This window comes from Meleagris gallopavo, chromosome 1 (genome assembly GCF_000146605.3).
Source record: "Meleagris gallopavo isolate NT-WF06-2002-E0010 breed Aviagen turkey brand Nicholas breeding stock chromosome 1, Turkey_5.1, whole genome shotgun sequence".
Classification (NCBI taxonomy): Eukaryota; Metazoa; Chordata; class Aves; order Galliformes; family Phasianidae; genus Meleagris; species Meleagris gallopavo.
In genome coordinates this window covers 12,562,538-12,585,683 of record NC_015011.2, presented here as the reverse complement: position 1 = coordinate 12,585,683, position 23,146 = coordinate 12,562,538, and the positions used below count along the sequence as shown (strand labels likewise).

Sequence of the window (23,146 nt, the reverse complement as noted above, 5' to 3'; positions counted from 1 at the left end):
TGGCCTGCTTGTACAGAAGCAGACAACTCCTTTTATTTCATACTATAAAATAATATTCTAATCTCATTGTGGTTTTTCCTTTGGTTGAAGAATGGACTTCAGACCAGAAGCCTTAGTAGCCAAATCCACAGAATTTAGAATTTTAATTTTGTCATTGTAACTTCACTTGCTAAGAAACTTCCTACAGGGAACAATTTTATCCAGACTGCGTCTATCCTTCTACTTGCTATCTTTTCAAAATCTAAAAACTTGGAAAACCTACAATACCCTTTCCCAGAAAGACACAATATCTAATTTATGGCTCCATTGAAAATGCTGTTTTAATTAATTTCCTTCATTTTATTTCTTGTTCCATTGCTTCTCACATTTCATCTGTTTGCATTGCCTAGATTTTAATTAAAAAACCCCTCCTCTCTGAGGAGCAATACGAAGTGGCAAAAATAATCACTTAAAATATTACAGTCATTAAAAAATTGGCTGCGGTCAAAGCCATGCATTTTCAATTTGCCGACAAACTATATTTTTGTTTCCTTTTAAAGCATGTTTTGTATTTGGATAGCACACGCCAACCAGCATGGCTATCGGAGATGCTCCTCCAGCTGAGTGGGCTGTGTGACAACTCCTTAATGGGGGAAATTGATGGCTCTCTGCTCATGTAGAGGTGAAGGCATACTGGGCAGATTTCTTTCCATCTGCCACCAGCCCTTCGCAAGCTGGCACTGTCCAAATGCCCAACACACTCATTCCAATGCAAAAAATGTTGCCAGAAAATAAATTGTGAGGCTACAGCTGTCCGGAAGAATCATCAGGGCCATTAGGCCCGGGAAAGATAATATGAAGAGGTGCATCAGTGTTTGCCTCTGATAAAAGCCTAATTAAATGATGGTAAAGATGACTGTAAATACTTTGAAGGCACAGAGATAAAACGCGTTTTCATGGGAATGTGGATGAACCTTGGGAAGATGATATGCAACATCTCAGCCAAAAGCCTATCACACCAAAGAATTTCATGCGGATGTTTCCTGTCGATGCTTTTCTAAATGGCACATTTATACCATTTAGTTGCCCTCTGTTTCTGCTCTCCAAGAAGTTCAGTACTGCAGAGCCAAAAGGTATTTATTGATTCAAAAATTTCACTTGAATAACTGGTACAGAAGCTGATTTTGATGAACTTCAGAGCTTCTTTTTACATTCCCAATCTGTGCCTTTAAATTTTCTAACAGTATTTAGGTCTGCATCCTCGACTGTGACTGCGGTGTAGACTGATCTGCTTGCAGAACTAGCTTGTGCTCAATCACATGGCAGAGGGAAGTGCAGACCTCCAGAGGTCCCTCCCATCCAACAGGTCGCACAGAGTACAGCAGATGTCTCCTAATGCAGTGCTCTCATGAAGTTCTTTAAAAATATGGACATTCTTCAGGCATGCCAGCAGGATGTAGGACCTCAGATCTTACTTAGGTCCCAGAAAACACTTAGATGCTATTGTAAATTAGTCTGATTTTATTTATGAAAACATAAGTGGGTCCAATTGGAAGGCATCTGCTTCACCAAATCCATTTTCCCTGCTTTTGCTTTCAGTCCTAATTAAAACCCTTCTGTGTCTCAGGTGATCAGCAGGCTTTCCTAAAAGCAACTACAGAGAAAAGGTAAAAGCTGGTGGTAGAAGATGTAGAATTTAAAGAGTATAGAGTAGGACAAAGAGGGTGAATCAAATGCAGACTTTTGACAAAAGTTAGGTTTTGAAACCATGCATCACTGTCTCCTATAGTCTGTATCTTCCAATTACGAGCTAATACCCTCATACTATATAGTAAGAGGTTCACTAGAATAATCCGACTTGCTGCTTCTCATAGAAATGTTTGCTAAGAACTATATTCACAGACTGGAAATACATATAGGTAATTTAATTATTTCATTTTAGAGGAATGCTTTCTCTATCTGATCTAATATTCGCTTGTCAAGCTGATACTGAAAGCCATTCACCAGCTAAGTGTTTGGTTTGTTTAAGGCATAGCTGCTGCACACTGCTTTCTTGTGGGGTACAGTCTGGTATTGTATAATAAAGCTGCTGAAATAGAAGGAATTGACTTAATACATCAATTTATCTTTAGTAGAATTCCAGAATGAAATCTGTTAAAATAGAAGGGAATAAATGAGCAATTTCATCACCAAAACCAAAAGAATTTCTGTACCATTGTAGCAACGAGGAGCCCTGAGCAATGGGTATACTATAATTGCCTTTTTAGACACAAAACAAAATGAAAGTGTGTCCCAGAAAAACTATCATCCATTTGTAAAGCAGGAGATCAGCTGAGGCTGGGAAGATGAGGGAATGAAAGGAAGCATGCAAGAGGGAACAATGCCCATCCTGGTAAGCAGTGTTATTTTTCAGTGTGATGATTGATAAGGTTTGTTGAGGGAAGTGCTAAGGAGATGCCTGAAGGACATCATCAGGTGAGGAATTTTCCAGGTAGAATGGACAGAATGGGCAAGGGCATACAGGTTTGGTCATCTCACCTGCAGATGAAGCAGCAGTCAGTGAAAAGTGAGCCAAGAGGTGGTGAAGGTAGGTGAAGGTAAGATATCACAGTGCCTCCAGAGTAGGTGAAAAGCAGTAATACTGTAACTATACAGCAGACAAACTTTAGAAACAGAAAATTCAGAGTGAACATTAGATAGAAAGTAAATCCAAGCATGCTGAGCTATGGGAATGCGTCCAGACAATTTTCATTTTGCTCTATTCATGATAAGCAATAGTTTAACAATTGCAGCTAGTGAATAATAGTACTGGTAGTGCCAGATTAAATTAAACTGATTTTTTTTCCTTGGGATGACCACAGTCCCGGAACAGTTCTTGGCTTCTTTCCATTTGGCAGCAGTGAGTGTTGTTTGTTTAGGAATACAACAACAGTGTACTTATGGCAGGCTTATAGTCCCACTCCTGTTGCAAACAATAGGAAACAGCTACTCTTGTGAAGTGTCAACACTGAAGTGTCTCAAGGATCGTGTGCTCTGTTTTGTAGGTGATTTGGGAGAAAGCTTTGTTTAATGAAGGTTATCAGATTTGTCAAAGGATTTTTTCTCTAAATTAATTTTTCCTCACAAATTAGTTAACCTTTCAGTGTTGTAATTTGTGCAAGGACACGTTAAATGTTCCTTATGCTTATAATCCCTCATTAAATACAAAATTGAACTCTGCTGTAGTACTGGACCTTCAGCTGATGCTTCCATGGTAACAGGAAGAGAAATTTTCTACAAGTTGCTGCCATTTTGCCTTTTTAGTTACCATATTTTACTAAGTAACTTAATTTGTTCATACCTTTAAAATCATTTACATGTAATAAAAATGAAACAGAGAGCAAATTGTGTCTGATATTCGTAAGAGAGAACGCTACGTCTGCATAAGAGATCTGCAGTATCTCCAGTTTAGGAAAGAACTTAATTGCATTAGTTTCAAAAAAGAGTACATGTTGATTTCAGATTTTTTATCAACTTTAAAAAAAAAAAAGAGAGAAACCTGTGAAATTTAGTCCTTCAAAACTGAACAGATTACCACTGAAAGTGTAAAGTCATTAATTCAGGAAAAAGCACAGTACTTGAGTTCTTCATTTCTAAAGGCTTGGATTCAAACCCTGGGTTGAACCCAAGAGAAAATGAGTCTCATGGTTTCAGTTCAGTCTCTGATCTGTTCAACTCTATTGCAAAACCACAAAATAATCCAGCAATCAGCAGCCTCTTGGATGCCGAACAGGACTGACGAGGTTGTTGGGAATAATGCCAACAAGGAATCAACTCTTATGGAGTTTCCTTTGCCTCTGGAAGATTTTGATGTTGTTTGCCCCCCCTGCAGCCCATTGGGTGAAAAAGAGCAGTAAAAGCAGCAACAGATAGAAACTGCTTGGAAAATGAAAAGGAAAATATGGAAGCAGGAAGCTAAGTGGGACCCAGAGGGTGATGATTATAAAGACAGGGAGATGTGGCTGGCAACTGGGAAGGGATGCAGGTAAAACTCATGCAGGAGGGTGCTCCTCTCCCATGGGCATGCCCTTAGGGTCCCAAATGGTGGTACTGAGCAAAAAGAAAACAATGGCCCTCTCTCAGAACTTTGATAGAAGCTTTACGTGTGTTCTGAGCATCTTTCTTACCTCCTTTAAAGATAATGAGCTTCTATGACTGTTTTTGTTGTCATGTAAAATAATAAAAGCAGTTAAATTCCAGTTTGAACTTCTCCTCTGCAGAGCTGTTTCACATGAGGTTCAAAGCTAACTTGGTCAGAGGTTGATTTGAGCCATATGTTATGTGGTTAATTAACACATAAAATCAGCATAAAAATACGTATTCATTGATCTTGTGTAGCTTTTTACAAAGCATAAAGGTAATTTTATAGAACTAATGAAATAAGTTATGCTTCTGTATCCTTTTGAGCATTCATAAAATGTTGATTATACACAACTATACATAATTACATATTTGCCCTTTTGCCAAGCTGCCCATTGATTTATCTTGACAACCTAAGTGGAAACTACCAGACACACTTTGGTAAATATTGTTAGACAGCAGGACATACAAACGTGAAATGACAACAGGCCTGTATCTGTTTTGTGTATTCTAATAGGAGACTTTCATCAGCAAAAGATTACTAACGACATCTCCCAATATCAAGTAAACACTTACATATAACTGAGCAGCTGAGAAATAAGTACAGCCTACAAAGGATTTTCCAAAGCTTGTATGCAATTGTACATTGCTAGTTCCATAGGATCTATTTGTTTATTAAGAGATGAAGGGTTACATATAAATTTGAATTATCAGAAGCTTTACTCCAAATATTTATTCTTGGTGCATTTACTCGGCTGCTTGCAGGTAATAAGGGTTTTGTGGTAGATTGATTGACAGATGAAGGCTATTTCATTTCTGTTCAGCAAATGAAGAATATTCTGAAAACCAAGGAGCAAAATTATTTTTAGAATCATGATATTAGCAACACCTGTGAGCATTAATGCAAAATAGTGAACAAAAGCCATTTCTTAGTTACAGATAACTGCACGGTACACACTTTTTCAGACTGGAGTAAAATATAAAACTGTTTCATTATTTTTTTCTAGTTATAAAATATTTTTATAAACATATAGTAAGTATAATTGTGACAAAATCTATGTAATTTCCGATAATTTCTCAGCACTGCAACATCTTGCTATTGTTTTGACTTTCATGTAGAAGACAAATGCTTTAGGAGGGATTTGTTTATTTTATCATTTGAAACAGTCCTTACACTTGTATAGTGGGTTTCTTCAAGTGGTATTTTGTCAGAGCTATTAAATGCAGAGCTGTTGTCATACAGATGAAGACCAGAAAGTCTTTACATTCAATCAGATTCCAAGTACATAACTTTTTTTCTAATAATGTGTACACACCTCTAAAAGAATTCACATTTCATTCCTAAGTATAAGTTTAATTGCTAAGTTACAGGCAAACATTTAAAAATTATCAACAGAAGAATTTCAGTTATGTTTTTTTGCACTGATAAATGAAAAGAGGAATAGACATAATGCAGCATTTTGTACTTTTCTCTTAAAATCACATAGATAAAGGTGCACTGGGCAGTTTTTTGCTTCTTGCTGCGTTTCTTTTTAACCGAAAATTTAATTATTAACTTATGTGGCACTGCTATGACCTTTTTAAACACAGATGAGGTGATCATCACACTTTCCCTTGGTGACTTCTGAAAGAGTTCAGAGACAAGAGCAGACTGCATAGATGGTGCTCAAAAGGTCAATGCAATTTGGCATTATTGTATTTCTTTTTCAGATATTGAACTGTGGCAAGAAAGGAGAATTAGTCTAATTAGTCATTTCTTATTCCAGCTCATAATTCTAATGTGACCAGATTTTCCAAAGAAGTGTTTGAGATAATTATTACTTTTATCAGTATTTGTTTTAATATGAACAGTTTAGTATAATACCAAGTTGTCTGTGTTAAGGTCAGTTAGAGCTTCTTTAGTATCCCTTTCAGCCATGCAAATTCCAGAGACTTACCAATTATCAGATAGACGTGAGGATAAGAGTAGTACTGGCAAAAGAAGACAATCCATATTGTAACCTGCATGCCATTTTGTAGTCTACGTGCAATATGACCTATTCACAGGCTCTATATGGAGTGCTGTGGTGGTCAGGGCAGTTTGAGCAGATGTGGGGCTTCATTTCATGCTGCTGAAGTCATCTATGCAGAAATGCAATATGAAAAGCAGACATGTTCACGTGGGCAGACTCAGCACCCTGCGATCAACATGTTACAAGAGCTATTTGCCTACATAGCTATTTCCTGTGCTATTTGCATAAAATTACAGCAAACAGCCTTTTCACTCATACATGTCAGCCCTGAAGTTTGCTATATGGCAGAGCAATTTTACCTTCAAATACCTCTGCTTGAAAAAATTCAAGCATGAAGATTTGACATGTTTCACAGCATGAAACTCTTCAACCAACAAAATATCCATATCAGTAGTGCTATTAAGGTTATTTGTACACACAGTTGTGATTACTGGTCCACGGCAGACATAATGGCTAGGCTTTAAAATAGGAATAAACACACAAAGGTTTGGTACGTATCTTTTCTAAGCAAACACAATTTCACAATGGTTTGAAGCGCATTTTTAGGGAAGTAGATATGAGGTTAGGATACAATCACATTGGGGTAGGCCAAGAAAGAGGAAAGGTGATAGTCCATTCGTTATCTGTATTTCATCTCAGACATTGGTGAGTGATTTGTTAATTTGCAGCTTGCTCTGAGCTCAGGCAGTGTGAGAGCAGGATAACTGCCTTTGCCAACCACTGTAACATCCCCTACTCTGTGCTCCTTTTGTCTACAGCACAGCTGCCAATCAGATGGAAACTCCATCTATTTCCATGGGACAGAAGGCAGTGAGTTCAATTTTGCCACAACTCGGGATGTGGACCTTTCTACAGAGGACGCCCAGGAGCAGTGGGCAGAAGAATTTGAGAGCCAGCCCAAAGGGTGAGTGCCTGGGTAGGGCTGGGAGCTCTCTGCCAGGGATTGGGAAGCTGGGTAAATGTTACTAGGAAAAATAGCAACACCGTAAGTAACAGATAATTGGAGATGTTGGGAACAAGCAAGTCAGGAAAGCCCAGAAGCAACAGCTTCCTGACCATTCTGTCACCAAAATTTTCAATGTTTCAATGAAAAAAATCGTGCTTGCATGACATTTTTTGAAATGTCTTTTGTTGCACCTGAGAGCCACTAACAATCTGTATCAAATCAGATTCCTCCCAAACTCAGCCTCTCCCTGAAACTGCTGTGGGTCACACTTTGGCCCCAGGACAGCACAATAGGAAGTCATGCCACTTTTACCGAAACATAAGTGAGCTTTTCAAAAATAAAAGTGGTAGAGAGATACAACTTTATATTCTGTCATTTTGTATACCTCACTGCATAAATTCTGACCAAATAAAAAGAAAATAAAAACTTCAATATGGTCTTAATTCTTTTTTATTTTTAAGAAAAGGAATTTCAGTAGTGGCTGTAATCCCCGAGAAACGAGAAACACACACTACTACTTTACGGGTCTCTGCTGAATGTTGGTTTTAACCTACAAAGTACTTCAGATCATTAGCAGCTGATTCAAATGCTGCTTGTGCTGTGCTGAAAGCAAAGAGCATCTTTTGAGAAATACATGCTAAAGCAAACTGTAAACTCTTGGATTATTTGGGACTTACAGAAACAGTATTCCTCATGGACTCCTTCGCAGTTTGGCGAACCAGCCCATGACATGCTGGATGCTGAACTATTGTTGCTATGTCCTTTCAGCAATTTCAGGCAAATAAAATGGATATGTGTGTGCTCTGCGTTAGGTGACCGTGTGGGATATCTCTGAGATGTTGTCTCAGTCTGTTTCCATCTTGAAAAAGCAGGATATGTATGTGACCTCAGAACATCTGCCCTGCCTATAGCTCCTTGCTCTGCTGGACCAAGTAGTAGTTAATTCGAGCCAGGCTCCTCCTCTTCAGTGGTTCCTAATCAGGGCTTCTCCTTCCTTGATAATTAGTAAACTATAAAAAAAATTATAGTAAATTCTGCATCTGAGTACAATTCTTGAAGTCAATTATTTGTACCATAACCCAGTGAGAAAGTGCACAATTTCTGCAAATTTTTGCATTTTGGGTTTCACGCAGCATTGGACTCCAGCTGCAGCTACCACTGCTCTCAGCCAGGAGCAGGGCAGATACTTTTTGCATCCCATTCACAGGAACTTGATCCTGATTTTGTTTTTTAATTTTCAAATTTAAAAAAAAGTGTTTTTTTTTAATTTTCAAATTTTATTCTATATGTGAAACTTCCTTTTTTCAACTGTTGTTATAGGAACAGAGGTTTAAATCACATGCAGCCATGAATAAACAAACACTGAATTCTATTGAGGTTACAGAAAACAACTTCATCATATAAAACTATTTAACATTGTCCCTCTTTGCACCATTTCTGTGGGGCTTTGTTTTGGGAACTGTACAGAACTGCAAATACAAGTGCTTCCTTGACTTCTTCCTAGAGAAATATTTCTGAATGCTCTTTGAACTGTATTTTAAATATTGTTCGCTGTATTGAAACTGTCACAGGAACATGAAGAACAGATTACAGGGTGCAATTATCCACAGCAGGCCTGAACAGAAAATAAAAATTCTGTTTTGTGAAAAAATGTGAGATTTAGAAGACTGGTGGTTTGTTTTCTGTATTGGAAAGAAAATAGGCTTTTCAAGATGTTGTTCAAAATAAAAGGGAAATAGTTTAGCAAAGACAACAGATTCCTGGGGCATAAAATATTCCATTTCCACCTCTGCTGGCAACAGGATGGAGTAGAAGTAGAGCATCTCTCTCTGACATCCAAACTGGATATTCAGCCTCCTGCATCTCTGCTCACAAACTCTTCATGAGATCAGAAGATATTTCCTCAAGAACTATGTCTTTGCAAAAACTTTTGTTAAAGGTAGTCAACATTTTCTGACCCAAATTCCCTGTTTCTATGTCATTTCTGATACTCAAGAGTATCAGATGTATGAGGGCTGCTCTGAAAATAATGCCCCCCATTTTATTATGTTAGCCCATAATAATCTTGATCAGAAGTGGATGTTGATGATACGTAGTAGAGGTTAAACCTTCCCATCAATATTCCATTACATGTTGTTGCCACGTGATAGATGGCAGCAGAACGGAAGTCTGACAAAATGGTGTCTGACATGGAAGTGCAGGTGACGCACAGGTGTTTTATTGAACTCCTCCATGATGTAAAAATTGCACTCATTGACATTCATGAGTGCTTGCTGAACATTTACGGAGACCAACCAGAGGATGTGAGCACAGTGAGAGGTATGTTTCAGCAGTGGTGACAGTGATGTGAAAAACAAACCACATTCTGCATTACCATGCACAGCTGTCATACCACAAAATGAAGATTGTTTTGATCAGCTCATCCACAAGAATCAGAGAATTATAATCATGGAACTGTGTACAGAGCTGAATGTTGGCTTCAGTGCACTAGAAATGATGGTGGCAACATTGGAATACTGCACTGTTTGTGCCAAATTGTTCCCACAAATGTTCATACAGGAACAGAAGGAACACCACATGCAGTTTGTCAGGACCTACTGAACCAATACCAGGCTGAAGGTGAAAGTTTCCTGGATATCATCATTACCATGATGAGATGTGGTGTCACCACTATGAGTCAGAACAGCAGTCCTTTAATCCTCATTAAAAAAAATAAATAAATAAATTCAGGACACAACCTGCAGAGGAAAAGTGATAGGAAAGGGGTGATCCTGACTTTCTTGGAACATGGACAACCATCAACTCTCTCTGCTACACCACAACACTGTCTAAGCTGAAGGACCTAACTTCCAGAGTCAGGCCAGAGAAAAAGACAATCTTGCAACATGATAATGCCAGGCTCCATGCCAGTTTGAAGACTGTGGAGCACACTGCCAGTCTTGGCTGGACGACCATATAGCCTGGATTCAATGCCTTTCAACTTCCATCTGTCCAGGCTGATGAGAGATGCACTGAGTGGGCAACATTTTCCTAGCTACAACACCATCATAGCATCGTAGTGGGTAACCTCTGGTGCAGATTTTTACAAGCATAGCATACAGGCTCTTGTTCATCACTGGCAAAAATGCACAGATAATGGTGGTGACTATGTTGAAAAATACTGTTTTGTTGGTGAGAATTTGTTCTATCAAACAGTGTTATTGTGCTTTCTGTATCTGTTATGGTTTCCATGAAAATAAATAGGAAGTGTTGTTTTTGGAGCAACCTAAGTATGTTTAGTAATCATAATATAAAGTGGAAGGAGCCTTACTGCCCTGCAGTGTAAGACTCCAGTTCAACCTAATACAATGTATTCCACTACTGACTTTTCTATTTACAGAATTCATTAGTAAATAAGGGTTCTTTTCTTCTTTGGTATAAATAACATGGTGGCTTGGTGGATTGTGCCTCTCTTCCCTTCTTTCATTTTGGGAATGTAGGAAATACCTGTATCAAGAGAAAAACATGTCATTGAGGACATTGTTTATGAACAGGGACAGCTGCAGGTAGCTTTGCCTGCCTCACCTTCCTCTCAAAGAAAAAAGCAAAAGCATCCCTCATATGAGAGAGCAAAGGGAAGCTCACGTGTGGATTATCCCCATCTTGCTCTGTGCCAAAAGCACTCTGAGGTGAGACATCTGAAAGAGCCCAACACTGAGGACAGAGAAGCTTATTATTATTCAAAGTGACTAGTACTTTTTACATTCCCAATATAGAATAATAGAATAATAGAAAGGCTTAGGTTGGAAGGGACCTTAAAGCCCATCCAGTTTCAACCCCCTGCATGGGCAGGGCTACCACCCACCAGATCAGGCTGCCCAGGGCCCCATCCAACCTGACCTTGAGCACTGCCAGGTATGGGACATCCACATCTTCTCTGGGCAGCTGTGCCAGTGCCTCACCACCCTCTGAGTATGGAATTTCTTCCTAACATCTAACTTAAATCTCCCCTTTTTTGTTTAAAGCCATTCCCATCACTGTAAGAATTCAGTTTCCCTACTGTTTATAAGCTCCCTTCAAGTACTGGAAGGCTGCAGTGAGATCTCCCTGGAGTCTTCTCTTCAGGCTGAACAAGACCAGCTCCCTTGATCTTTCTTCATAGGAGAGGTGCTGCAGCCCTCTGCATATCTTCATAGCCCTCCTCTGGACCCACTTCAACAGCTCTGCATCCTTGTTGTTCTGGGTACTCCAGGCTTGGATGCAGTACTCTAGATGGTATCATATGAGGGCAGAGCAGAGGGGAACAATCACCTCCCTTTCCCTGCTAGACACCCATTTTGATACAGGCCAGGATACTGTTGGCCTTCTGGGCTGCAGGCACACACTACTGGTTCATGTTAAGTTGTTCTTTTACCAGAACCCACAAGTCCCAATCTGAAGGGCTGCTCTCAATGAGTTATTCTCCTTGTCTGTACACATATCTGGGATTGCCCTGACCCAAGTGCAACACCTTGCACTTGGCCTTGTTGAACCTCACTAGATTCACATGGGCCCACTTCTCAAGCCTGTCCAAGTCCCTCTGGATGGCATCTCTTCCTTCTGCTGTGTCAATCACATCACTCTTGTGTCATCAGAAAATTTGCTGAGGGTACGCTCAATCCCACTGCCTATGTCATTGACAAAGATGTTGAAGAGAACCAGTCCCAAGATGGATCTCTGGGGACTCTTGTCACTAGACCCCACTTTCTCATACAGCCATTGACCACAATCCTGTGGCCATCCAACCAATTCTTTATCCATTGAGTAGTAAATACATCAAATCCATATTTCTCCAATTTAGAGATAAGAGTATGGTCCAAATCTATGTAAAAGGCTTTGCACAAATCTAGGTAGGCAACATAAAGCAGCAGGCTTCATGAATAGGATTTGCTATTAGTACTATGCATCTTTCTACTGTCATTCCGTTTCTCTTTAATTACATAAGTTAGGTTCCTAAAAATGAACCCTAAAAGTGAACAGATCTTCATATCTGAGGATAGAGATATCTCTGGTGCCTCTAGCACATGTACTGCTTCTTTGAATGTCCATGCTTATTAAATCTAATGTAGATCTGTGTATCATCCTGTAATTTCTTACATAGAGAAGAATTTCAAGAGTCATGTAAGGGATAAATGTATCCAAATGTACTGTTCAATCAAGAAGATCTGCATCTCTGTCATGCCATTACCAAAATATCTCTATTTATCTTTACAGACATTGTTTTCATTTATTTTTCTTTAAGAGCCAGTTATTTTATGTTGTAGAACTTTCTAGTTCCCATTATAATGCTACCTAAAAGGAAAGGATCCCTGGAAACCTCCATGATCTGCATCATTCATGACCTCAAGTTGTTTTGTGGGTCATCAAAGAGACTGTTTTAATTGAGCTAAATAGAGCATACAAAAGATCAATGGAGCATTGTGAGATTTTGTCATGTAAGTTAAAGTAAGCACAACCATGTTATTTTGTGCTTGTCTTTGGCCCAGGAGACCCATTTTCAAAATTGTATTTTGATTATATTGCACATTACTTTAAAATGTCTGCACAACTAAAATAGGGTTAGGTTAAACTCTGCTGCCATTAACATATTTATATTTGTGTCATAAAAGCTTTTCAGTGACGCTAATCTTGCTAATTCCTGTGTAAATGACTGACAGTTTTAAAGGAGGATTTTCAAGCAGGCACATTGTTAGTCTGTCACAGCTTAGGTCAATAAGAAAACTGGCAGCTCTTAAGAAGATCTAAAAATACATTTTGAAATAGTGTGAATGGTTAAATTGATAAGCTGACTGCTAAACTGTTGAAATGGCAGTTTTTGCAATCTTCCTACTCCACATTGGTGGTAGAGATTGTTTCTGCTAGAAGTGGACAGGAAATGGTTTTGTCATCCCTCAAAGACTTCAAATCGTAAACGTTTTCTCATTCTCTGAATCACTCTAAATGGTTGGGTTATCAGATATGAATGATTCTACATGTTGCATTGCTTTACTGCCTTATATCTTTAAAATACATCATTATTAATTAAAACTTCAATATGAATAATGATGTATTAGACCAAAATAATGTAGTTATATTCAAGTTTCTATCAAAATATTTTAATCAAGTTTTAAAGAAACCAGTGTTTTCATGATGAAAACATATTTTCAATAGAAATATTTAATTGAAAAATTCTGCAGCAGCTCTTTTAATTATCACTGAATAAAAAATAAGAAGAAAACTGACATTGATCATCTCATCACACATTAGAAGAAACCCAGCAATTTTTGTTTCATTCTCTGCTCATGTATTTGTTAAAAGTGTAACCCTAAGCACTCAAAAAGATGAAAAGAGTATTTTTTGTTATTACCTACATATTTAGTGGCTGGCATAGTAGATATGGAAGACGTGCTTTTTCATGTTTCTTCGCCTGTAAACATTCTATTACACAATATGAACAGAAGGCAGTTGTGTTTTAAACATTTTCATGCCAGAAAAATAATGAAGTAATGGAACAACAAAGCACTAAATATTTGGTAACAGCACTAAAAGCTTAATTTTTTTAGTAATTTTAACTTTTCTACCAGTTTGTTCATTATTATTTATATTAGTTTTGTTTCAGACTGAATTTAAAAATTACTATTGAATAAGCAAGTACATTTTTCAGTACCTGATTTTGAAAAGTGCACTGTGTTGTGATTTTATTGTACTTTCTAACAGTAGCATCAGATACTCCTTTTGTTTTGTTTGAATTTATCAGTAACACTGCACATTCTCTGCCCACTGTTGACCTCTCCAGGTGGGACATACTAGGTGCTGTCATTGGTACTGAGTGTGGGACGTTGGAGTCCGGCTCGTCTATGGTATTTCTCAGAGATGGGGAAAGAAAAATATGCACTCCGTATATGGACACTACTGGATATGGGAACTTACGATTTTATTTCAGCATGGGTAAGTGTGTATTCCCAATAAAATAGAAGTAGGATATGTGAGATTTAGATTTCACAGTGCATGTAAGAAATATTTTAAACACTTCTTGGAAAAGGATGGCTCAGATTCATCACAGTTTTGTGTCTACAAGGACGTAAGACAGACAAATCTTGGACTGAGGGTCTGTTCTTCTAACATTCACAGAAAATTGAAAACATGGTGAACACACAGATAGCCCTCCTAAAAATATTCTTCCAGATATCACTGATTTGCAGACCTTTCTTAGCAAGATGGGGCATTCTGGGTTTAGTAGTCCTTAATAGACTTCTTTTTCCATGGATATATGTAGCCAATTTGACTGGTATAAATAAATATTAGTTACATGAAGGTGTCTCTATGCGAGGTCAATGTCTAATTTTCCTCTGTAATTAGAGATGTGATGAGTAAAGTTACTGAAAAAAATCACTGGGTTCAACGTGAGACACTTGTGCTAAACCAGCTGAGCTATTCTCTGGACTCCATTGACTTCATGGGTTGGATATCCCGTTACATAAAAGGAAGCTTACACACTTGCTGCACACATAGTTGTGGGCTTACACTTTTTCAGTCCTCAAGCAGGGTTCACAATGCAAACACAGGTTGTTGTTGCTACTGGAAGTGTCCAAGAGTACCTGAAAAGTCAACATAGTGCTGGCAGATATAACTGGAGGCATGGACAGCCACAACCTGCTCGAGCACCTTCTGCTCAAAAGCCCTTAGTTTATTACTGTATTCAAAAGCATTTTGTTCTGATGTATTTACCCAGGGTGAGATTCATCTCTCGTGCACAAGATACACCATTGACCATTATAGCCTAGAGAAGGCCTCTCTGCGTCATCCCTTGTGGAAAGAACTGATGTGGTGCTAGCATCTTCTCTGGACCTTCCTTTTAGAATGAAGTGTAACTTCAGTGATTTACTAGGGCTAAAAAAGCATTTAGGAGCAAACTTGTGCTATCATTGCTCCTTCCCACTGCTGTGATCAGTACAGCTGCATTAGTTTGGTGTTGTAACTAACCAGAATTACTATGGACATTGTGGCTATCGTTCAGTACCTTACAGTGTTTTTCCACAACTTTTATTTTGCACATAAAGGAAATTGCATTATGTTATTCTCTCAACACCATGTTTAGAGTAGGTGAGGATTTTTGTTTAAAGGTAGAGAATAATAAAATAATAAAGGAGGAAGCAGATACTAAACTTATGACCTCCAGAAGCTACCTTCTGAAACAACAAGAAAAAACACCCTGTATTTAATGAGTGGAAGGCCTCATGTTATGGCTCTAAATTGTTGCACATCTCCTCTGTGTTATGTGAATTACCAATAACATGCAGGAAGAAAAGAATGCTATTTGCCAGTTCTCCCAAGCATTACAGCACCTGCAAGAGAAACAGGAAAGAAATTTGCTCAACCTTCTGAACCTACAGGAGAAGTTGTCAGCACATGCAGGCACAGAGGATAGTGTGTTTTCATTAGCAAATGTATTTTGTTTATTCATACGTTAAGTAGATCACAGTTTAAACACTCCAGCAAGCAGAGAATTTGAATGAACACGTGGATATTTCTTACTGCAGTATAATAAGCATAAAAAATGCACATCTTATCTAGCTTTCTAGATTGCTTTGCCTATCCTGTTCCAGGAGCTGGGCATCTTTAGTGAAAAGACGTAGAGAAAGTAGTTTGTTTATGCAACCTTCCTACTTTATGGATAGTTCAAAGAAACTTCCTCATCCTGTTTTTTGCTGCTTTTTTTTTTTTCAATACCTGTGATACCCACAGTGTACAGGAAAATGTCAGGCTTCCTGCTTCAGTTACAGATATTCTCTTTTAAAAATATTTTCCAGAACACCTGACTAGTTTGGTGATGTCCATTTTGTAACTATTATGTCATACTCACTGCACAAACCTGCCAATGTATCTGCTCTTCCAGAGAAGGTTATTAAGTGTTTTTAGATTCTACCAAATGAAACTGCATGAAATCGTGCCTCATTCCAGTGAGATTACCATATCACACACATTCTGCATGATACAATAGATTCAATTCATCCTATTTAGGATATGGTATAGACAATAGAAGAAGCAGCACAATGAGTAAAATTTGCAGCAGTCTCTCCCCTTTCCTACTGAGAGCAAATTCTCAGATGCCAAACTATCAGAAAATTATTTGAGGTCCTCATATATTGTGAGTGGATGCATGATGTGAGTACTAAGTAGCAGTTTGCTGATCTCCTTCAAGCAGGCAGGAACTCAGAAAGCAGAACATTTCTACGTAAACAGGATTTGAAACACACAGATAAAAGTATTGTTCTAGCCACAGCATTTTCTATTTGAATTGTTTTGATGAGCAGATTAAGAGAGCTGCTTGAGGTTTTCTTAATTGTCAACTCCCTTGATCTCTGACATGGTATATCAGATCAAGTAGTTCTTATACAGTATGTCCTTAGGGCTTGTCTTTTGTTTCTTAAGTTAAACAACGTATGATAGTGTTATTTTAGTAAGTTTGTCGGTGTAATATGATCCCATTTTCCAATAACAAGGACTTCAGTTAATTTTTTTCTCCCTTAAATGTGTGTTTGTATAGGGGGCACCTGTGATTCCGGAGAATCCCATGAAAATGATGTCATCTTTTATGCCAAGATTGAAGGCAGGAGGGAACACCTAGCTCTTGATACTCTGACCTACGCTGCATACAAGGTAAATCATCTTAAACAAAGTAGATGGATAGGATGGATAGATCAATCTCAGAGGTGTGCAGTGATGAGGATGAGGAGTAATGGCCTAAAACTTGAGCATAGGAAGTTCTACAAACTTCATAAAGAAGAAATTCTTCACAATAAAGGTGATTGAGCACTGGAACAGGTTGTCCAGAGAGGTTGTGGAGTCTTCTTTTATGGAGATAATCAAGACCCATCTGGATGCCTACCTGTGCGATCTTGCAATCTATTGTAAGGAACCTGCATTAGCAGGGAAGTTGGACACAGTGATCTCTTGAGGTCCCTTCCAAAGCCTGTGATTCTGTGATCTATTTTTAAACCATATCATTGTTGTTCTATGTTGAATTCCACATGGGCAAATATGACTTTTCCCTCATATAATTCATACATAGTTCTTGCAGTGAAAGGATGCCTTTGCAACACAGCTCTTTGGTTGTTGCTGAGCAATGCTGCATGTTGGCTAGTGCTAGGATAACAGGCAAATGGGCAACAGGCAACAACACTCCATCATCAGCTGAGAACTGTGCTGCTTGTGTCCCCTTGGCAATAATTACTCTTCTCTCTGTTCAAGGTCCTGCTAGCCACAGTCCAATATGCAGGAGCTCTGACCTGAGTGGGTCAATCCTGGTGCGCTCAGTGTCTGGGAGAAGAGTGATTCAGGAATGCCTGCTTGCCTTTCCTGCACCTGGCACAGAAAATGACATGTTTTATACATTTTCTTTCCATTTTAAATTCAGCAGTGTGCCCTTTTGAGACAGAGCAAAAATCAGTGTACAAATACACATGTAACGCATACGCATGTGGATGTGTTACAGTTTCAAATGCAATATGTTGTGGAGGAAATTTGGTGGTACATATGCAGCTGATTTTAGCCACATATCCATGTGCATTTTCACTGTAACCGTACCATTTAGAGAAGTGATGTTTACAGTTACAGCAGGGTTTGACCTGAATTTGGTTGAGTCATTTGCATTGTTTCATTGTACATAATTTCCCTCCTCTCCTGGCTCTGTGTGAAACACAGGGTAGGACTTTTTCAAAACTAAGGAAACCATAATTCTAAAATAATAAAACATTAATTGGAGAATTCAGGGAGAGACAGGATCTGAAATTACGCTGAATTCATTGTGAAGCTTTTTTTAAAGCAAGCAGTCTTAAAGCTGACATCCTCCTTTGACATAATAAAGGTCTAATTGCATTCCTTTCGGACAAAGGCTGGGCTTCATAAAGCAAAGCTTTCATTTATTTTAGCATTACATCCTCCCCACACGTCTGTGAACTCACACGGTTACTTTCTTCTCACGTACTCAGACCTGCAGTTACACTGCATTTGTTCTGTGAGCTGAGAGACTGCAGGACGAAGAAAAGTTAACAAACAAGGAGAGAAATGGGCATGTTTCATTCAGCATATTTAAAGCCACTTCTCTATTTTAAATAGGACTTTTCCATGTAAGCCTTTTTCATATTACTTCTTTTATTTAAGCCCGATTTAATTTCTTTTAAAGGTTCCATCTTTGGTTTCTGTTGTCATTAGTCCGGACCTGCAGACTCCTGCAACCAAGTTTTGCTTGAAACAGAAGAGTCACCAAGGCCACAACAGGAATGTCTGGGCCGTGGATTACTTCCATGTCCTTCCAGTGCTCCCTTCCACGGTGACTCACATGATCCAGTTTTCCATCAATTTGGGTTGTGGAACATATCAACCTGGTAACAGGTACAACAAGCAAGATTTCTCTTTCAATTATCAGCGTTCTGGTGCTTTTTTTTTTTTACAGAATCTATTTGTGTGTTTGTGGGGATTTGTATTTTTTTTTCCTCAGAAAGAATGAAGCCAACTAGTGACAAGTATAGGCTGCTTAAAAGTGAATGTTTCTCCTGATTTCCACAGGCCCAGGCTGATATATCTCCCATGCAATAAAGAGTCTGTTAAATAGTCCTCCAGGTCAAAGCATACTTTCTGTAGTCCATTATTCTGAAATATGCCTATGATTTCAAACTGATGTTTACTCCAGTTTCTAATGGCTATCGGATTCATTTCTTAATTAAGGTGGAAGGTGTTAAAGACAGCAGCCTACTGACCTCCGAAATATTATTCATGCCACAAGCATAAATAATTCTTGTAAGAGTGGTGATAAATAGCACTCATCTTTGAATGCCACCAGTGTGAGAACTGCTTGCAGCCTGACCACAAAATTCTTTTGTTAGCTGCACTTCCTTGAGACATTCAGTGAAGTTAAGGGGAAGTGAAAGAGAAAGAATGAAGTCATTTGCTTCTTTTTGTTTTATAAAATCATAGAAATGTTTGTGGAAAGTGACTTTCTCAGATCATTTAGTGAAACCTAATGAGATTACTGACAGTATAGGTCAGGTCAGACAAGGCATTGCCTATCCATGACTTGAAAATTTCCATGGATGGACATCACCTAACTTCTCTGGGAGACATGTACGAACAAAAAAGCTTTCCCTAATGTCCAGTCCAATACTCTGGAGCCACATCTTTATGGACGATATTCTTGCTATTTTGCCTGCCACCACTACTATTCTCTGTGCAGAGAAGCTGCGGATGCCCCATTCCTGGAGATTGGATGGGGCCCTGCGTAGCCTGAGTTGGTGGGAGGCAACTCTGGCAAGGTGATCAGAAATGAATGATCTTTAAGGTCCCTTTGCAACCCATGCCATTCTGGGATTCTATAATTCTATGTTGGGATCTCTATTAATAGAATTTCCTTCACAGTCACCATCACCTTAACCCTATATACATATGAGACTCTTTATCCTGATATTTTCTGAGGTTTAAGTTGCTTCATATATTTTTCAGAGTAAGAGCCAAGAAGTTAAAGTAGTTGTGTACATCTGCTTCCACATCCATGCCCCATGGCATCTTCTTCCATCTGGAAAGAGCTGCATTATTTATTTTCAGTTCTAGCAGCCATGCAGGGCAGCAGAATTCAAGGGGCAGCAAAACTGAAGGCAGCACACTTATTTGTGATAGGAAGGGAATACAGGAACATTTTTCCACATAGAATGTGAAAACTTTGACTGCAAACACTCCTAGCTTTAAGCATACTGTATACAAAGTCTCCATCTTAAATATTCTGTTATCAAATGGGGATTAGTATATATTAAGAAATATTAGTTTCTTTGTTACAAAAGAATCACTAGATTTCTGTAACCACTATTTGTATTTCCCAAATACAGCAGCATTTCCTATCCTCTGGTCTAAAGCATTATTTGTAATGCCTTCATTACTGCAAATGTGAGAGACTTGTTCTGCAGATATTCAGTAAATATAACCCTCCTAGGTATCAGTACGGTTAAATCTTAAATGAATTAGTCAAAAACTCTGTAAAACATTTCAATACGCACTTACAATATCACAGTGATGGTGTACATTAATGAAGTGATATTATCTGCAAATGATAATGAAAAGGACAAGTTATAATTTAGTACTGAATTTATGAATTATTACTTTTATAATGTTCCATTGATATTACTTAAAATAAAACAGAATATTACTAGCTAATTATGTGGTTGAAATTGCAATAGTAGAATACTAAGTCCTTAATAAAACCAACACTTTTTACATTACTTTTTCAAGAGCTTCAGAATGTAATATATTTAAACATTTGCTAATATTCCAGATTCTAAACACTATTTTGCTAAATATGTAGGGAAAATGGGACAGAAAATTTTAGTAATAGCTTTCTAAAAACAGATTTTCTGAACTTCTAAAAGTGTGGATTTTATAACTTTTTGTCATAGACTCAGTGGATGCTCTTATGGATTTTCTGCTTCTGTCATTATCTGCACACAGATGTTTGGGTTTACTGCTAGTCTAGGAAAGCAGAGAAGAGCAGGTTTTCCTGGAAAATACAGAGTTTTCTTATACAATTACAACCCTATGACTTATAAAACTCACCACTGAATGCTCCAGGCTCTGTGATGTGGAGGAAGCCTCCAAAGACCATTGTGGCTGGGCAGCGTGGAGGCTCCTGCATCTCCTGGGCCTCTGCCTCCCTTGGGGCTTTTTTGGAGGCGGTCTTCCCCAAGTTCCTCCACCCTTCCAGTTCTGTGCCAAACCTGACCATTCTCACTGTTCCATAGTTCTTTTCTGTTCTCCATTTATCCATGATGGGAGGAGTCCAATGGAGTTAGGGGAAGAGACAACCAAAGTATGAGTAACTTTGATTTTAACACCATTAGTAGCTGGCAATTATCAGCGTTCTCTTCTCACATATTTCTGTCCGAGTTTTCTCATTATTTTTGAAACTACCAGTATGATTCTAGATGAGATATAAGAACAACATCAAAAAATATATAAAAACACTGTCTAGATGGTGTCCAATCAAGGTCTAAGGGCTAGGAGAGTCCTCAGTTGTCTGTTTTTTAAACAGTCAGATTTGTTTTGTGTTTGTATTTTCAGGATTTTTCATACTGAAGATCTACTCAATATTAGTTCAGATTGAGGGCTTTCTCTGTAGTGGTATTTCTGCCTGCCAGTCTTTGCTAGGTATGCTCACAGTGCCTTTCTTCTTTCTTTCCTTCCAGTGTCAGCTTGGAATTTTCAACCAACCATGGCCGCTCCTGGTCCCTGCTCCACACCGAGTGTTTGCCTGAGATATGTGCTGGGCCCCATCTTCCCCACAGCACCGTCTACGCCTCTGAAAACTACAGCGGGTGAGAGTGTTCTCTGCAATCCTATCTGAGATGCAGGATTAGAGAAGGAAGTGAATTATGGGTGACAGGAGGGAGAAGCAGAGCACACAACCCTGTATCATCTTTCATTTTTGACCAGCTGAGCACAGCAAGGGAGGAGTGTTCTGGTCTTCCTGGCTGCCCAGTAATGAAATTTGAAAAATATGAGACTGCTTCTGTTGAATAATATATTTTTTTTCCTGATGCTATGGATAAATTACAAAAAGAAAAGGGGAAGGGGGGGAGGAAGACTGCATGCTGGTAATTAAAAGAAAAGTTATAGTCTGTCAAAGCTGCAGAAGTTTTCTTTTTAGTCAGAGGAACCATCAGTCAAAACCATATTTACATCCTCAGACACATTTTCTCACCTGGAATGCTGATGTTGAGTTACAGTAAAATGCATCGTCTTCAGCAGATGAAGTATCTTCAGTACTGCTCTGACTGTAAAATGAAACTGTGCCACCTTGTCATCCTACGGCTTCCCAACTTCCATAAACACTTCAGAACCACGGGTGTGACCTTAAGAAGAAAATGTAGCTGAAGCACAACATGAGGTGGTGACCTCATTTCTGTATCATCTTCGTAGCGACTGTTAGCCCTGGTGTGTGCGATAGGTGCAGAGCCTGTGGATGGCATGAGAAACAAGGCACAGCTGGACAGTGGGCCACATCCTCCATGTCCCGCTTTCCATTCCCAGGAGTTTCCACCCAACAGAATTCAGCTGCACTGAAAGGTTGAATTCAGTATGCAATTTAGGTGATATTCACTGGGATGGAGAAGTTGCTGTAGTGATATAGGTGAAGATCCTTACTGACTTCAGATATTCATAAAGGGGGAAAAAAACTGGGCTTTAGAATCTAGTAATTAACATTCATATATTGTGTGAAAATATTGCAGGCCATGCTCTGTTATATTTTCATTTATACTTTCTAAAGCTGCAGTAACTTACTTCAGTGAGCAGATTTCAGAATTAAAAATTCTCACCAAGCTTTTGCAGTGCAAACAAACACATTCAATCACTTAATAACAAGTGGTGTAAAACATTAGAATTTGTGTCATATGTATTTCAGGTGGAACCGAATAACTACTCCTCTTCCCAATGCAGCATTAACAAGTGACACCAGGATTCGCTGGAGGCAAACAGGACCGATCCACGGAAATATGTGGGCAATCGATAACAGTCAGTATTCTTATCCACAATAATTCTACAACAGAAGAATGCATTTTTATATGCTGCTCCAAGAAAATATTTTCCAGAATCAGAGATCACATGATTCTCAGTTTGTTAAAATTGTTTTCTTCTCATGTTCACTCAGTAACAAGTGCATTTAAGGCCAGAGGGAAATTCTGTCTTTTGAAAAGACAATACACTAGTAGATTATTCTTTATTATTATTATTATTATTTTAATTGAATGCTTTCCAGGAAAATGTATTGGTAGCAAGCACTTAATATTTAGTCCAAATGACATAAATAGGTACTACATTGTACTATTAAGGACACATACTGTGCTAGCCTAAGTAGCAGTTACAGCATCTGAGACATATTTTTTCCTTCTGGATATAGAAGACCTTCATAAAGCAGTGCTGCTACCAAAGTACTGACAAAACTTACATTGTTTACACTGTCTTAAGGGGGAAGGGTCATCAGGGATTATGTCTTCTTTAGAAAATGATTTTTCGCCTACCTCTTTTTTAAATGGATGTAAAGTACTGAGAG

At 38.5% G+C, this 23,146-nt stretch overlaps 1 protein-coding gene across 1 annotated transcript in view; it reads left to right on the top strand.

Annotated features, from left to right (window-relative positions):
* Positions 1-23,146, top strand: part of LOC104917491 (reelin-like) — a 94,548-nt gene that overhangs the window by 35,763 nt on the left and 35,639 nt on the right. The window contains exons 7-12 of the mRNA XM_010728792.2: positions 6,869-7,014; positions 13,850-14,001; positions 16,601-16,713; positions 18,239-18,447; positions 21,282-21,410; positions 22,499-22,608. Coding sequence (XP_010727094.1) covers positions 6,869-7,014; positions 13,850-14,001; positions 16,601-16,713; positions 18,239-18,447; positions 21,282-21,410; positions 22,499-22,608 — 859 coding nt within the window. The remainder of the gene's footprint in view (positions 1-6,868; positions 7,015-13,849; positions 14,002-16,600; positions 16,714-18,238; positions 18,448-21,281; positions 21,411-22,498; positions 22,609-23,146) is intronic.